Below are 17,500 nucleotides of genomic sequence, written 5' to 3'. Positions count from 1 at the left end.
TAGTGAAGGGATTAAGAAAACGAACCTAATTCAAAATCTACAAAACAAATATAGATAGCTAGATGCAATTATTGAATATAGTTATAATTGGTTTTACATCACAAGGCTATGCATCATCTTGTATTCTGTTATTCGGTGGATAAAGACTATTATCCCAACTGCATCCCTGTAGCAAGGCTCATACTTCCTATGCTTACTGGTCCCGAGCTAGCCACAAGCATTACCATTGTACCAGTGACCCCTAAAAATAATTTTGTGTTGATAATAGTTTTCTTGTTCTATCCTACCATTTTCTAGGTATGCATAAATTAGGGTTAGAATTCCACTGCTACATAGTTTATTTGATTGTTCAAAAAATAGTTCTTCTATTTCTTACCCATTAACAAGAAGAACTTGTTCTCTCCATTATATATATTCTGTTCTTCCTTCCAGCCTTTTTCTTTCTCTTTTGTTCTTTCTTTCTTTCTTTCTTTCTTTCTTTATTCACAGATGACTCTTCCAGTGCATAGTTTGTTAATTCTGTGAATTTCCAAGAGAAATAAGTTTTTATTTCTATTATTATTATTATGGTTATAATTGTATTGTAATTGTTATTGTTATTGAGGATGACGACATCAATAAAAAAAAATCCCCTAAATTCAATGAATAGGGATAAGAAAGGGAGTTCAGGTAAGTCTAGTAATTGACTCCTTGGAGACTAAATGCTTGTGGAGCCGTCTGTGTCAATATACTGCTCACATGGTTCCGTTCTATTATTTTTTTACACATAGATGGCTCTGCAAGCACTTATTATGCAGGGGATCGGTTCCTCGGCCTACCTGACCTCACCTTCTTACCCCATTCCTTGAATTTTCAGGAAATTTCTTTTTATATGTATTACTTTTATTATTATTATTATTAATGTTTCTGTTTGTGTTAGTATTAGTATTAGTATCAGTAACAATAATGATAATAAGAAGAATGGAAATAAATGCTCTTCCCCCCCCCCCCCCCCCCCCCCCAAAAAAAAAAAAAAAAAAATATATATATATATATATATATATATATATATATATATATATATATATATATATATGGTAAGCAGGTCAGGTTAGATAGATCTGGTAATTGGCTCCTTGATGACGTAAGCATAAAAAGGCAATAAAACAAAACCATGTGTATGTGTGTGTACCCTCTTGACATCAACAGGTTACTTAGTATTTCACTGTGAATTAATGCATCTTTCTCTCTTTTCAGGTCATGTGGATAATCCTATATTCTGGTTTACATTATGACTGACATTACACTAGACAGAATATTTTTTAGACCCATACATTTTCAGTGTTTTATGAACAAGAAGGGGGATATCACAGTTGGTCCTAGTTATCATGCAATTTATGATTTATCATCAAAACTCATATTTGTGGTATGCAGTTTACCAAAAGTTCATTTTAGGATGTTAAATTTGGACTGTAAATTCAATGGACATAAATGCTTACTGGTTTAGGCATGATAGTTTTTGTATTTACAAGCAGTGATATTGTTGTTGGATCTTTAAAAAGTGATGATATTGCTTTGCCAAAAATTGTGAAAATACCATCTCGTCTATTATGGTGTACAAGCAAAACACCGACTACACTTGTTACAGTAGTATCACACACAAGTTCAGTGATTGAATTAGACGAGTTATTTTGTTTTTTTTTGTTTTTTTGATATTGGTTGAATATAAAAACAAATCAGATCTAGGGCTCTCCTGAGATTGGTGCTTTAGAGTATTATTATATTTTAATTCCTATTCATTATTTTTTTGGAAGAAGATGCTTTTTACTGTAACATTTGGGAATATCATTGCAGTATTTTATACAAACAGAATAGTGAGGAGAAAGTAATTTGTCATGGTCACAATTTATGTCAGCCTCACAGTTCCTCATAAAAATAACAATTGCATATTTTCACTTGTTTGCAAGCAATATATTTATATGGATTACGATTGTTAGACAGCAATATGTGAATTATTACTGATTTTTGTCTGAATATACAGTGGTACCTGAAGTTTTCTTGTATCCAGCAATTTTCATTTCAAGTAATTTGATAATGATCAGACTCTATCACAAAATTATAATTAGCAAATCATTTATAAATTCGAACTTCAATAAAAATGGCTTATTAAATTTTGGACCATTTTGCCATTGATTGGATTCTGTTGGAACATGATCTTTGATGTTTTCTGAACTAATTGAAATTACCTTGCGTTCTTTCTATGACATTTTTATGGAATAAATGATACAGAAATGTTCTCTTTATTCTTTCCTTTGATGGTGTTGAAATCCATTGAAATCTGCAGGAATTATTTGGGATTTCTCTTGAGATGTGAACATTATGTAGACAAAGTCCATGATTGCTATTGACTTTATAGTAAAGTTAGGAAGGTGTGAGTATTTGAAGTCCTCAGAAACCAGTTTGTTTGCATTTACTGGATGGCTGTAACATACTTCATATGATAGAAAATCTATTTTTTGAATTGAGTGAGGCAAGTTTTGTTCTTATGTTTCAATTCTCTTCTCTTCTCTTTCTCTCCCTTCTCTTCTCTTCTCTCCCCTCCTCTCCTCTCCTCTCCTCTCATCTAACCTCTCTCCTTTCTCCTCCCATATCTCCACTTCTATCCTATCCTACCCTCTCCTCTTCCCTCCTGTCCTATCCTCTCCCCTCCTATCCTATTCTATCCTCTCCTCTCCTCTCCTCTCTCCTCCCATATCTCCCCTCCTATCCTATCCTACCCTCTCCTCTTCCCTCCTGTCCTATCCTTTCCCCTCCTATTCTATCCTCTCCCCTTCCTTCCTCCCTCCTCTCCTCTCCTCTTGTCTTCCCTCCTATCCCTTCCTATCCTCTCTTCTCCCCTCCCCTCCCCTCCTCTCTCTTACTCTCTCATCTCTTATTTTCTCTCTTCTCTTTCTCTCCCCTCTCCTCTCCTCTCCTCTCTCCCCTCTCCCATCCCCTCCTGTCCCTTCCCTTCCCCGCTCTTTTCTTTCTCTCCCCTCCTCTTCCCTCTCACCATCTTTTCTCTTCTCTTGCTCTTTTTTTTTCATTTGCAGAAATGTTTTTGACCCCATGGGAAGATAAGTCAGAAAAACAAATGACATGGTTAAAGGATTAAAGATATATCTGCCAAATCTGGCTCTATATTTTTTGTTTCCCAGAAGATAGCCTTGTGATGGTTGTGAGTGCATACTGAAGAGATCAACCATAAACTTTATATTATTGATATTTGTCATCGCAACAGTCACTAGTACCTGTATTTAATTTACATACTATCAATGGTTATTGCATTTTACCAAGATAGTTTTTTGTGCTTGGCAATGACATTCAATTTTCTTTGACAGCAGGTAAATTATCCCACTTTGTACAATATTTGATGGAAGTGATGGACTGTTGCCATGTCCCCCAATAATATATGTTTGAATATCAATCTTTTTCTGTCAAGTACTTGTTCTTTGTCAGGGCTACCACTGTCAAATTAATTTGTCAGTACAGCAGGGAATTTTACATTTAATATTCTAATTTATATGAGAAGCTAAATAAGTAAATGTCATACAAGAAGCCAGACAAGCTATCAGCCTATGTCTCCATTTTTTGAATTATTGATCTCTTAAGGTGTGGTCACACAAGCATTTTTCGGATGGGTAATCTGTACCAATTACATCAATGCGATAACGGGGTGGCCATTATCTCTGATTTTTGAGCCGGAGAGACTGTTGTTGGTCCATATCATGCAGGCTCAACAGAATAGGCAATTCTAAAAGTCATAAGCAGAATGTATTGTCTTCTGAATATGAAAATTAAAGTTAAATACCAAATTATGTTTTCAATTATACTAAATGTAAGTAGTTGTAAATATGAAATATTCTATTCATGGTTAAATCTTTTATTCATAAAGACATTTATTTTTATGCAAAACTTCATTTGAACTGTATCTTGGGTCTTTTGTTTTTATATAAATATTTTTTTCTTGCCAAAGAAGAGTGACCTTATTATTCATCTCATTATATTAAAATTTCTTAGGCAACAGTTTAAGTGAAAATGGCTGCAACAAATACCATTAGTATTTGCCGTCATGTATGTATTAAAGCATGATTATTCTTTCTCCTATATGACCATTGCAATTCAGAACCACACAACTTGTTACATATAAGTTGGGCCTAATATTTGCCATGTGACTGCACCTTTAGATCCTCCCATACTAGACTGCTCTAGAAATGACTGTTGTTTATTTTAATAATTAGATTCATTGATTGCACTTTACATAAGGAAAATTAATTTACACATATTCCTGGCCCAATGATTTTATTGTCTGTCTGTTATGCATAACAAAGTCTAAACAGAATCCATATTATGAAGAGGCATCAGTTTGTATTTCATTATAACTACAATTCTGATCAAGAATCATTACTGAAGGGTTGCTTTCAGAGAAAGACAAGTACACTGATACTAGTAACTGTTTAGTAGAACTTACAGTACTGTTGAATATTTCATTTCTAATATACTCATCCTCACGATGGCTGGTTTCGTTTCCTCTGAATCTGACGAAATAATTGACCAAAACAGCTGTTCAGGTATGAAACTAATCAAGTAAAAATTGAATTTGCTTAGAAATATGGAAAGACTATAGACTGTACAGCCAACACAGTTAAATCTCCCTCATATGGTGATGATAATGAATATCTTGTGCAATTTATTTCTATCCCCAATTAAGTTTTACTGTACATTTCATCTTATTCCAAGTTTTGATTTTTCTTTGGGGTGTAATCTTTTGAATTGGTTTATCTATTCTTACTTCACACTTTTTCATTGAGCATCATGCATAATGCATTTTGCCAGCTCCTACTGGCTTCTCATTTCCAAAGGACCACTCATGTCCTTAGTATGATAAAGTGAGGAAGATTGCCACATTTTCTTATATTTTATGCTGTTTATTCAACTTGTTGAAACCATCTAAAAGGAAAAAATATTTATATACATATTACTGTCATCTACACAAGATATGTATTTTTGAAGTTGGTACACTATATATATGCTATTTATTATTATCAGTATAACATTGGTTATCCAACTGAACTGCAATTAAAGTCAATTGCAAATTAAAGAGAAAGAAAGACAGAGATAGAGACTAAGAGAGTGTGTGTGTGTGACTACAAGTTCTAGTAGTATCAACAATTATTGCTGTTCATTCACTTCATTTTTCTTTTCAATGGGAGCTGACACTCCACTCCTAGTCTGAGGTAATATTTGTTCCCACTAAATTGCATATGCAGATTCTTTAAAATCAAGTGTGTAACAGATAATTTACCTACTTAATTGTATCCAAATTTTCCACTCGACTTTACACTTTGCTGTAGTGAATAACCTAAGTAATATAAAAATTAAGTCTCCAAATCAGTTCAGCCAGTCTATGTATAAAAGATATCAAGCATTGTGTTTATATGAACATATTTTCTTTATAGTAATTTGAATATTTGTACAAGCTGACCTAACTAGTCTACATAAAAAAACAAGAGAACACACTTAATCTTCATTTATCATTGAAATTCAAGATTAAGAATTGACCATCATAGCTACCACTCACAGGGATGACAATCAGAATGTCCGATTCCTCTTGCCTCCTTCACCCTTTACCTTCTTTTCTTAGCTCATTCCTGCTCTTTTATGTTGCCTTCTTTCCCTTCCCTTTCCTCAATTCATTTGCCTTTATATAATGAATCTTCTCTATTCCATAAGTATTTTTTGATACATGGATATGACTACTTGCTATTAGACTATCACATCCCAAATAAAGTGACATAGTCAATTTGGGTACTAGAACTGAATCATCATTATACGATAGTCTTTCTTAAATTCATTCTTTAATGCAAAATAACAATGTAGATCATACCTAAAACTGTGCACAAATATATTTGTTCATCAACATAGAATGAGATGCCAAGTAAAATGTGACCTGCTATTTATTGTATGTTCACCTGTCCCTTGTCAAGTTTGAGTGTATGATTTGTCCCTTGTGTAAAATATATTAAAATATCAAACTTTGATAGCAATATGAACTTGAATTTCTATATATATTACTTAAATAGTCTGAGCTGATTTTATGTATCAATTCAAAACATCCCATTTACTCAAAATTATACTAAGATCTTAACATTATTTTACAATTTTAAAAATAGCTAATTTGGAAAAAAAAAAAAAAAATTATTCGGCAGCTACTGAATAATGAGAATCAATCCACCTAATCAGGAATGAATCTAATCCAAGCAGCTACATGGGTGGGGCACTTTACGTGCTGTTATGTGGAGACTAATATAACAGGTTTTCTGGAGGTTATAAGGTTCCACCATAAAAAGCTTCTTATTTGCATCTATACAATTTTTTATTTCCATTGGAGAAAATATTACAACATAAACAAGAAGGGATCCTGTCATTCTGACCAAGTTTTACTGCCAAGGTACAAGGCAATCAACAAACGGGAGAAAGATGCTGTGGTACGAGATGAAATGTTTGAGAAGGAAAAAAAGGAAAACATAGATGAGAAAATATACAAGAGGAATAAAAAAAAAAATCTTTATTTATACTGAGCAATAGAGAGAGACTAGTGTAGAAGGAAACAGGAAAAAAGAGACTTGAGCACATTGATAACAATGAGGAAGAACAAGATAACAAAAGAATAAACCTGGTACAGAGATAAATGCACATAAGATTACTACTAAAGCTGATAAATAAATCTCTTTGAATGATATTGCAAAATCAGTCAATGAAATTTTTCATGTTGATGACCTAAGCTTTGAAGGAAAATAAAATCTGCTACACACAAACGTTAGGACTTTAAAGATAATTTTGTTTTACAAAACTTTACAGATTGGAGTACATGAAAATATATTTCAAAAGAAGCTGAATACGAACAATTCCATTTAACAGTTTTATACTTGTATTGGGCATGCAATGATCTGTGGATTATCTAGGGATATGAGTAATTTTACATAGAAGACTTAAATTTGTAGATTTTGAAGGCAGAAATCATTCTCATAATAACTGTATGCATATTAACCAAGATGCAAGTGAAGCTTAGATGCTCAACTTTAGGCCAAGACCTAAAACTGCAATATACAGGTCTGAATAAACATCTGTATCATAGTGGGCTTCAATAGTACACAATAACTAGTAATTTAAAGAATTTAGTCATATACGCAGTTATTAAGAGAGCTGCCCCTTATTCCTGAAAGGCACAATATAATACTTTGAAAACAATCATTATTTTGAAGACAATCATTCTCTTATACAACTGCCAGGGTTTTCCAGTCCTCCAGAGTTTCTTACTAAAGTAGAGATTATGCTTAGTAATTAATAATTAGCACTCTGAATGGAACTGCTGAAGATATTCAATTGTGTTTGCTTTCATGTGGAATGACATTCATGAAAATTTGTTTAGAAAATAAATCTTTGTACAAATTTACAATATGAACGAAGAGGTTATTTATCTTTGGATGTATACAGCTTGTAATGAAAACTGTATACTGTTGTGTGAATAACCAGTACAGTGATAATGTAACTGAAGGGGGTGGTTACTTACACAAAATATAATCAATATAAACAGCTCTATAATTTTCCGGCATTCATGCATAGCTTGGCCAAATTTGTATCAACCATTTCTAGTGACATGCTGTCAGATCAGATGGCTATAATACAAAGAACTTGTGTTCCCTCAAACACCAGAATGAAAATATGAAAACTAAAAATTTACTAGCTTGAACATTATTTTCAGCTTGTCTTCAACTCAAATGAATTCAAATCATGTCCTTAATTTTCAGTGCTTTTTACTGACAATAGTCATGGCAATAACATTTTTAATTGTTGATATCCATGATGGTGTACTGACAAAATATATTTCAGAGGTGTGTTACACAAAGGAAATAATCAAAGCCATTTAAACAATGTACACGATATATTTCACTTTTATCAGATTGAAACCAAACAGTAAAGCTTTTCCAATATTGTATAAAGCCGCTAATATTCTGATGGATTACTAGCAAATTTAATCTTAAAATGACCCTAGAGTTCACAGGACTCAAAATGCATACATACATATCACATCTCTTTTGAGAACTTAACTAGATATTGGATTTTGCATCCCTAGGGCTATTTTCAGATGAAGTCTATATCCTTACATGGTAAAGAGTGGCATGAAAATCAGTAGAAAACAATAATGAATGATATACTGAATAGTCATTGGTAAATTGCAATATTATGAAGTGTTGCATTGCATGGCAACATTCACCACTTTCTGAAGAACAGTTTGCTGTGATGGAGGTGGTAGGTGGTGACTGGCAGTGAGAGATGGGTTTTGGGATGGAGGTCATAAATCATCATTACCACTCATCCTTACAAGAACTGCTGCTGTCTTGTATTGGCTCTACACATCCTATGTCTCACTTTTGGGTTATGCTAGATCTGGTTTATATAACTGTTTATAGCATGACATAATATACAGAGTAAAGTTATGTACAAGTATGCCGTTGCTCTGGGCATAAAATATCCAAATCCCATTTTATTTTATAAGCTATTAGTTGACAGCAGGGCAGAAATCAGGTTGACAATTAGCACACTAACACCACATCAAACTGTAGGCTTTACCAGAATTTAACATTTAAAGATTTACAGAAGACTGAGAGGGAACAATCTCCATAGCATATTCTTCTACATGACTTTTCCTATTATATGACCACTAAAGTGTGGTATATCATTCCACTTCAAGAAGGCTTATTACATCACAAGTGCACAGGAAGTGTGCAACCAAATGGGTTTCAAAAATTCCAAGTACTTTAAATCTTCAGCTGGTTATCATGCTGCAACCAATATAGAGACAAAAGTGTCCCCTCCCTACCTGACACAAGCCTCTTGGGTCCCTTAATAAGCAACTTGTGCGTAGTAACCTGTACATGGGGTTAACAAACTACAAGCTACTAAAGGTACAAAATATCCCCCATGTATTCAAGTCAAAATGATCAACCTAGAATTTACTCAACATTTGGAGGCCTAGTACAAACTTTAAAATGTACTCATAATGCATTATATCTTACATATGGTATGAATTGTTACAATGAGGATGGATAGTGGAATCTGTCTCTCACATACAAAGAAATTGTTCTCCCAATGTTTATATATATATATAATCATTTCCACAACTTTGTGCTTAACAAAATAACACTTCGACTAGGGTAACTTTGGAAATTCACGGATAGTCAATAAATTTTAATATCATGAGAGACAATTATATAAAAAATAATAATAATAGTGCACAGCAGTTATGCCTACATTATTCATTTGCAGATCAACAAGGTCTAAAACCAGTGTATCATATAACCATCCAAATATAGATTGATCTTGGAACTATAAAAAATGTGCCCAAAATTAACAGATCAATAGCTAGATAGAGCACACTTCCTACCAAGCTAAAAAGAGATAAAATAACAAAGGTAAATTAATCAAAACAATGAAAAATTAGTTGAAAAATAACAATTTCAAAATAATCAATATTCATAATATCAATTAATAATAGACAACTGTGTAAGACTAATAAAACATAAAATCAAATAACAAAATTGGAGATTCAATAATAATCATAATGATCAAAACACTAATAATGACAAAAATAATAATATATTGATAAAAAAAAAAAAAAAAAAATTCAATTGAAAATATCAATAATAATAACTATTATAATATTGTGAAATGTTTACTGGAACTTCATTACACCACCTGGTCACACGTCCATTCTATGGTGTGTAACATAGTAACAAGTTTGCGTGTGGCACCAGCCTTTTTTTTTTCTTTACTTTGAATTTTGTTTCTGTTACTAAGACATGCAAGATTTTTGCCTTTTCACACCTATTACACTTCCAGACTTGTATTTAAAGTAGAGATAAGAAATTATGCTTTAATCGCTTGCACACACTGACGCAATCAGACACACTACTTCTCACTTCCAAAAACTTACACACACATCACCTCTCCCATAATATTCCTAGGAATGATTACTTTACTGCATGTCTTGGCAACAGAACGCAAAATCACAAGTTACACCTGAGAGGATGAAGGCATAACATCCAGCCATTCTTTACCTAGTCTTATATTGAGTAAATATCCAACCTTATAAAAGGCAACACTTCTTCTTATTACCGCCCTTTCCATTTAACTTTCTGTCAGGGGATTTGCGGTTAATCTGCCGAACTAGGTCATAGAAGATCTCATTGACATTGATCTTAGCTTTTGCTGATGATTCTAGGAAGGCGCAAGAGAATGACTTGGCCAGGTTGAGGCCCTGGTCTTTGCCGACAACACGCTCATCCTCCAAGTCACACTTGTTACCCACTAAAATCATCGGGACGTCATCCGTGTCCTATAAGAAAAAAAAAAGTAAAATATAAGAGTAAGTACGGATAACCTCATCCTATTGAAAATTATACAGAATTATAGTAAAGCATAATAGCCCCTTTTCTATTCACAGATACTTAGTTGTTTCGCCTTTTCTGTTATAAAATCGCAGTTTTATATCACGTTTACTGAGTTATTCACAGTAAAAGATAGCAAAGCTATACATATACATTCTTTATCTTAGTCTTAGTTTGTCATAATTGGCATCATGGTAGCCTCATATAATTTTCAATTCAACTTCTTCCGTCAATATCATCATTATATTAAGTACTGAATTATGACTCATTGACTACCCCATGGAATATAATTCCCTTTTTACCCCATCCTGTGGTGTACAATTATCACAAAAATCATTATCTTTCAAGATTTTATCATTTCTTTTATATCCTTTCTCAGCCTTAACCTGAACATTCAGACTGAACTATGACGCTCATGCCACAGGATTAAGAAGAAGCCTGATTATGAAGTCTGATTACAATTGAAAAATAACATCCTGTGGTTTATTCTTGAAGTCTATCATAGCTAGAAAAAAAATATTGCCAAATATAACAAAAAAAATTCTTTACCCAAAGAAATGTTGTTTTTATTATTGCTTACCTTGACTCTGAGAATCTGCTCACGTAGGTCTTGTAAATCATTGAATGTACTTTGTGCGGTGATACTGTACACCAAGACAAAGCCCTGTCCATTCTTCATATAGAGATCACGCATAGCTGTGAATTGTTCCTGAAAATTTAAGAAATCTTGATTACCAAAATTAAAGAAGGAAATATGTGTGTGTGTGTGTGTGTGTGTGTGTGTGTGTGTGTGTGTGTGTGTGTGTGTGTGTGTGTGTGTGTGTGTGTGTGTGTGTGTGTGTGTGTGTGTGTGTGTGTGTGTGTGTGTGTGTGTGTGTGTGTATGTGTGTATGTGTGTATGTGTGTGTGTATATATGTATGTGTGTGTGTGTGTGTATATATGTATGTGTGTGTGTGTGTGTGTGTGTGTGTGTGTGTGTGTGTGTGTGTGTGTGTGTGTGTGTGTGTGTGTGTGTGTGTGTGTGTGTGTGTATGTGTGTGTGTGTATGTGTGTATGTGTGTATGTGTGTGTGTATATATGTATGTGTGTGTGTGTGTGTGTGTGTGTGTGTGTGTGTGTGTGTGTGTGTGTGTGTGTGTGTGTGTGTGTGTGTGTGTGTGTGTGTATGTATGTATGTATGTATGTATGTATGTATGTATGTATGTATGTGTATGTATATGTATATGTATATGTATATGTATATGTATATGTATATGTATATGTATATGTATATGTATATGTATATGTATATGTATATGTATAATTATATTATATATGCATATTTATATATATATAGTATATATAATATATATATATATATATATATATTTTTCTATCTATCTATCATTATAAGTTATATATATATATGTATATATATGTATATATATATCTATATATATCTATATATATATATATCTATATATATCTATATATATCTATATCTATCTATATCTATCTATATCTATATATTTACACATCTCTATTAAACCATACACAGTTTGAAAAGAAAATTAAGTTTACAATAAGCTTTCTATTTACCATACTTTAAACAAAACAGTAACAAAAGAAAAAAACAAATACCAAAAAGCTATGATACAATAGTAGAGATAACAAAACCTACTTCTTATTCATCTATAAAAAAAACAAAAAACTGAAAGAATTTTAAACTTACAGTTCCAGCAGTGTCAAGGATTTCAAGCATACACTGCTGTCCATCCACTTCCACTTGCTTTCGGTACGAGTCTTCTATCGTGGGATCATATTTCTCGACAAAGATGCCCTGCACAAACTGAACTGTAAGTGCAGATTTTCCAACACCTCCTGACCCCAACACCACAATCTTGTATTCACGCATCCTCGACACTAAAACAAAACAAAATATTTTAATATCGTGAAATCTTAAAGACATTTTGATAATCATGATCAGTGGCAAGTTACCTTCAGTGCATATCAGAAATTAATAAATAGACAAACAAAACTACACTGCTCAATACTATTCTGCATGAAAGTTAAACTTCGTTTTCTATTGAAGATCTACTATCCAATTCAGTGCAAAAAGACAAGGAATGATTAATTATGATTACATGCCCACCTTTACACTATCATTCATGAGACAGACAAGGATAAAAAGAATGTATATTACCCTTGGTGTGGACATGGATGAGATAATTCTTTTAAACGTTTATAAGGAACATAAATAATCTAATTACACAGACACATTTCATGAACCAATCTAGAGGTGTGAAAAAGCTATAAAAAAAATTCTGTCCCCTCTCACTTGATAAGACAGGATCTGTTCATTGGTTCTCACACTTCAGGTTAGTTATGCTCATACCCAGGCACTAATTCAAACGTAGTATCATATATTAAGGCTAATATTAACACTTCATATAACCTCTCATGTTTAACTAAATAAATATAGCCTCGGCACATACTGGTATATCCTTGCATGCTGTTGGAGCACTGTCAATACTGAATCACTCTCAGGCCACACTTGTCACCAAAGCTGAACCCGTACTGAACAGCGGCAGCAACAGGGATCCCCCTTGTCCTTGCCCCTCATGACACAAATAATCCCCCACTCTGCCTCACCCTTCCTACCAGGCCCTGGCCACTGCTCATTAATCCCCTCAACCTGAGTGCTGTCAGGTTCATCACACATGATCTCTCTTTTACACACTTTCTACCCCATCCCCCCTTTCTGTCTAACTCACGTAGTCAACTCAATGCACACAGCCTGTCTATCTGTCTGCTTATGATCCCTCCCTGCTATAATGTCTGACTGCCTTTATCCCCATATGCAGGTTATACGTAATTTCTTTGGACAATTAATAACAAATACTTATTGTATTGTAATCTAAACCAGAATTACAATTGGGTTAACTTCATCATCTCCTTAGAAGCACCCAGTAATAGCTACTTTTCCTCCCATAAAGCTAAATCACTGGAAATTCTGCACTGAATATGATTGTAAACAATTTTACTTGCATCATTAATCAGCACAAACTAAAGTGTTATAACTATGGAACTACACCCAGTAATGATAGTCTGGCACCCACTTGCACAACCTGCAGTGTCACCCAGCACCAGCACACATCCAGCACCACAGCTGCCTTCTGGTATACTATTACATACTCCACCAACTACAGAGCCCATCTAAGTACATCATAAAGGGATTGGTTTTGTTACTAGTCTGATATGATAGGACTAAGGATTAACGAGATATCAGCTCTGTTCTACACTCTACAGTAGTTAGCTAACATATTTGTCATTTCTTTATAAACAAAGAAAATAAATGTCATTTTTGTAATATATATTGAATTTTTACATAAGACATATTATGGACTTCATATAAAATAAGGTCCAGATCCATAACCATCCAAAGAGCCTTGCATTTCCTACACCTTAAGGGTTCTTTTAATAGTAAATATATTTCAAGTATATAATTTCAAGGAACTATTTCAGTATCACTGTAAAGAAAAACTTTCAGTAAGGAGACACTAATTAATTGTTGCAAGCAAACACAAAATCCACTATTAGAGAAAACTAACTAATATTTCTATGAAAATCTTGTATCTCTACCAATCCAGAATTAACAGCATAAACAATTCACTTTCTGTTTATCTAAATACACACTTGCATGACAAGAAACCATCGTCATCTACATATCAGCTAAAGATAAAACAAGGTTATTTCAGTGACGTATGATCATGATCAAAGGGCAACTATTCAGAAAAAAAATTATCGGGTACACTAAAAAAAAATAAACACTCTCTCTCCCTCTTTTACACACATACACATACACATACACATACACATACACACAAACACAAATACACACACACACAAAATGTTTGGTTCTTAACAGCATTACTGCTGAAACCAAATCAATCCCTCATTCTATGACTTGTGGACTTTCCAACCATTTGTAGCAGTTTCTCAGTAACTTCTTGCAACTGGATGTATTTTTCAAAAAATATTGTCTCATTTGATATAAATTAATGTCCATTCTTAAATCTAATTAATTTGGAGATTTTACAACATATATTGATAGGGAGCTAGCTGTTTGAGGAATGCTGCTCATGTATATATGTATGTATGTAAATGGAATAGTTAGCCTGTGCAATGGACAAATAAATGTGCATATGCCGTCTATCGGTTTGTCTATATATTCACACATTAACATATGTATGTATGTATACATATACATATATACACACACATACACATTTCTGTATATAAGCTTAGCCTGTACACTTACATACACACTCTGAAACAAACACAGTTGCATAAGATCGCACATCCAAAAGTGCAAATAGCTCCCCAACACACAAACATACACTGTGCATACTGTGAAGCATTTAGTTATGGGCTAAGCCATCACATGGTCTTGTATACCTGGAACATCAGCACTGGATGGTTATCAGGGAATGTGGTGGGAAGGTGAGCCCATCAACAGAAAAAGCACATTGCAGTATATTGTTTATCAAGTTGGTGTGAAAACATGCATGTATTTGTGTGTGTGTGTGTGTGTGTGTGTGTGTGTGTGTGTGTGTGTGTGTGTGTGTGTGTGTGTGTGTGTGTGTGTGTGTGTGTGTGTGTGTGTGTGTGTGTGTACGTGTGTGCGTACGCGTGCGTGCGTGTGTGTGTGTGTGTGTGTGCGTGCGTGCGTGTGTGTGTGCGTGCGTGCTTGTGTGTGTGTGTGCGTGCGTGTGTGTACGTGTGTGTGTGTGTACGTGTGTGTGTGTGTGTGTGTGTGTGTGTGTGTGTGTGCATGTGTGTGTGTGCATATGTGTGTGTACATGTGTATGTACATGTGTGTGTACATGTGTGTGTACATGTGTGTGTACATGTGTGTGTACATGTGTGTGTACATGTGTGTGTGTGTGTGTGTGTGTGTGTGTGTGTGTGTGTGTGTGTGTGTGTGTGTGTGTGTGTGTGTGTGTGTGTGTACGTGTGTGTGTACGTGTGTGTGTACGTGTGTGTGTACTTGTGTGTGTACTTGTGTGTGTACTTGTGTGTGTAAGTGTGTGTGCATGCATGTGCGTCTCTATTTTTGCAATTTTTGCAAGTCTATCAGTTCTATCAAAAACCAAGTCCACCCTCAGACACTAAAACATCATGCATATATACACCCACACACCCACACACACGCACACATACACGCAAACTATTATGGGATGTAAAGAACAATGTGTAAAGATACCTTCTTGTGTTGTAGATTCTTTATTCTGAATTCCTGGGAAACAAATATAAATACCAATGAATAAATGTATAGATACAGATACATGCATGCAGTAAACAGCGATTACAGAAATGCACTTTTAGTTTTAGAATTATGCCAACACATTCCTGCTTCCCTTGACATACTTTGGGCAGTTTTAGGCTAGTATTTCCCCAAACTGATTTATTGACTTTGCAACTAAAGCCAATGATGATATGAAAACTCTCAGTAGGTTATATTCAATTTCCAAATTAAATAACCCTCTGCACTGGACATGCTCTTTCCATGAAACCATGAACAATGCTGCCACGTGGAAACACACGAACATGAGATACTGGATATATAAAAATAAAACTTAAGGTGAAATTTGGTTTGTTCATATTTTAAGTTTCAGGCACAATGCGGATAGTGAACAAGTAGTCAGAAATGTTCCAGCCACCACGAGACCACATCACCTAGTACTGCTTCTTTAAGTAAACATTTCCTAAGAATTGAAATATTTATCATGTGGGTAAGTTAAGAAAATTAAAGAGGTACAACCAAGCTGCTCTTTAATTATATGCCCACACAGTGATGATAATTCTCCCTGCTAGTCCTCTTAATCTAAAAGTATATACAACAATACTTCCTTATCTTCACCCCATTTATCAAATTATGTGAGAGAAATTTAGTTTGTACTTTAATTAGTTTTGAGTGTGTATGTGTATTCTAAAAATAGAGAAAGCAGGTAGGAGAAAGAGTGAATAAACATGGGCACAAACTCGATACTACTTAAACACAAATGTACATAAGAGGAAAACTCTGCCGAGATCAGAACACTGCCAATGGTGGTGAAGAACTGAATTTTATTACACAAGGGCTTAGACACCAAATAGTAAATTAGAAGGACTAGTGGACCTCACCCTATTCCCTGATTTCTTTCTTCTTTCTGTGAAGATACTTTTTTTTATCTTCAACATAATTACAATAATAATAATGATGATAGCAACTATAACATTAATAACAGTAATATACTTGGTACACCTACTAATTAACTCCTTGGTGACAAAGCACTTGAGGAACAACCTATGTGTAAAAATGATAATGATAATAATAATAAAAGATGAGCAGAGTGGGCAATCCATGTCCTCAGCATTAATGGGTTAATCAGCTTTCAAGCTATTGCAAAGTCTAAGAGGGCTTGCAATTAACAGCTAACTTTTACTAGTAAAAGTAAAGTAATAATATTCCAGAAATATGTATATCTACTCTTTGATAATAATAACCAAGACATCTTAAAGCATAAACTGTGACTACTGTTGATAAAGCTATGAACAAAGGAATCAATATCTTCACATGACTACGACACTGTTCAAGGTTTCTATTCAAATGATTCATCAGAAGTATTTTTGAGATTTCACAAGACAATGGTACGACAAAGTTACTCTTCTTTACTTATATTTCTTTACTCCTTACAAAGCACCTTCCCAATTTGTATTAGTATAATTTGCTCTCTATTATTGGGTTATACTCTTTGGTTAGCAATTTTGTAATATATAATATAATTAATGAATAAGGTAATTATGGATTACAGTTACATGTGAAGCAAAATTCATCACCACCATCATCATTATTATTGTAATATCAATAACAATAAAAATCAAAAACTGCCTTCTGCTGGACCCAAATGGCAATCAATGCAATTTAAGTTGATCTTGTGAAGGATAACAGCAATCAGGACTGATACACCTGCAATGACTCAAACCTTCAAAGCACCTGCAATGGTCC

At 33.9% G+C, this 17,500-nt stretch overlaps 2 protein-coding genes across 18 annotated transcripts in view; one reads left to right on the top strand and one right to left on the bottom strand.

Moving 5' to 3' along the window:
* The window catches only part of LOC147468598 (GEL complex subunit OPTI), a 36,526-nt gene extending 34,255 nt beyond the window's left edge, over window positions 1-2,271 (top strand). The window contains exon 4 of the mRNA XM_086552586.1: window positions 1,237-2,271. Coding sequence (XP_086408712.1) covers window positions 1,237-1,278 — 42 coding nt within the window. The 3' untranslated portion in view covers window positions 1,279-2,271. The remainder of the gene's footprint in view (window positions 1-1,236) is intronic.
* A 5,673-nt stretch (window positions 2,272-7,944) lies between these two features.
* Window positions 7,945-17,500, bottom strand: part of Rap1 (RAS oncogene family member Rap1) — a 52,927-nt gene continuing 43,371 nt past the window's right edge. For 8 of the 17 annotated variants that reach the window (XM_086552575.1, XM_086552574.1, XM_043001571.2 and 5 more), the window contains exons 2-4: window positions 12,182-12,372; window positions 11,050-11,178; window positions 7,945-10,417 (exon numbers count right to left, since the gene is read on the bottom strand). In XM_086552575.1, coding sequence (XP_086408701.1) covers window positions 10,169-10,417; window positions 11,050-11,178; window positions 12,182-12,372 — 569 coding nt within the window. In that variant the 3' untranslated portion in view covers window positions 7,945-10,168. Of the gene's footprint in view, window positions 10,418-11,049; window positions 11,179-12,181; window positions 12,373-12,944; window positions 13,066-13,568; window positions 13,626-15,715; window positions 15,749-17,500 lie in introns of those variants that run through there. The other 9 variants (XM_086552578.1, XM_086552581.1, XM_043001572.2 and 6 more) reach the window with 3 other exon arrangements.

Source organism: Penaeus japonicus, unplaced genomic scaffold (genome assembly GCF_977035675.1).
Source record: "Penaeus japonicus unplaced genomic scaffold, GWHDUDI00000001_assembly GWHDUDI00000027, whole genome shotgun sequence".
NCBI classification, from domain to species: domain Eukaryota; kingdom Metazoa; phylum Arthropoda; class Malacostraca; order Decapoda; family Penaeidae; genus Penaeus; species Penaeus japonicus.
This window is presented reverse-complemented; position numbering and strand designations above follow the sequence as displayed.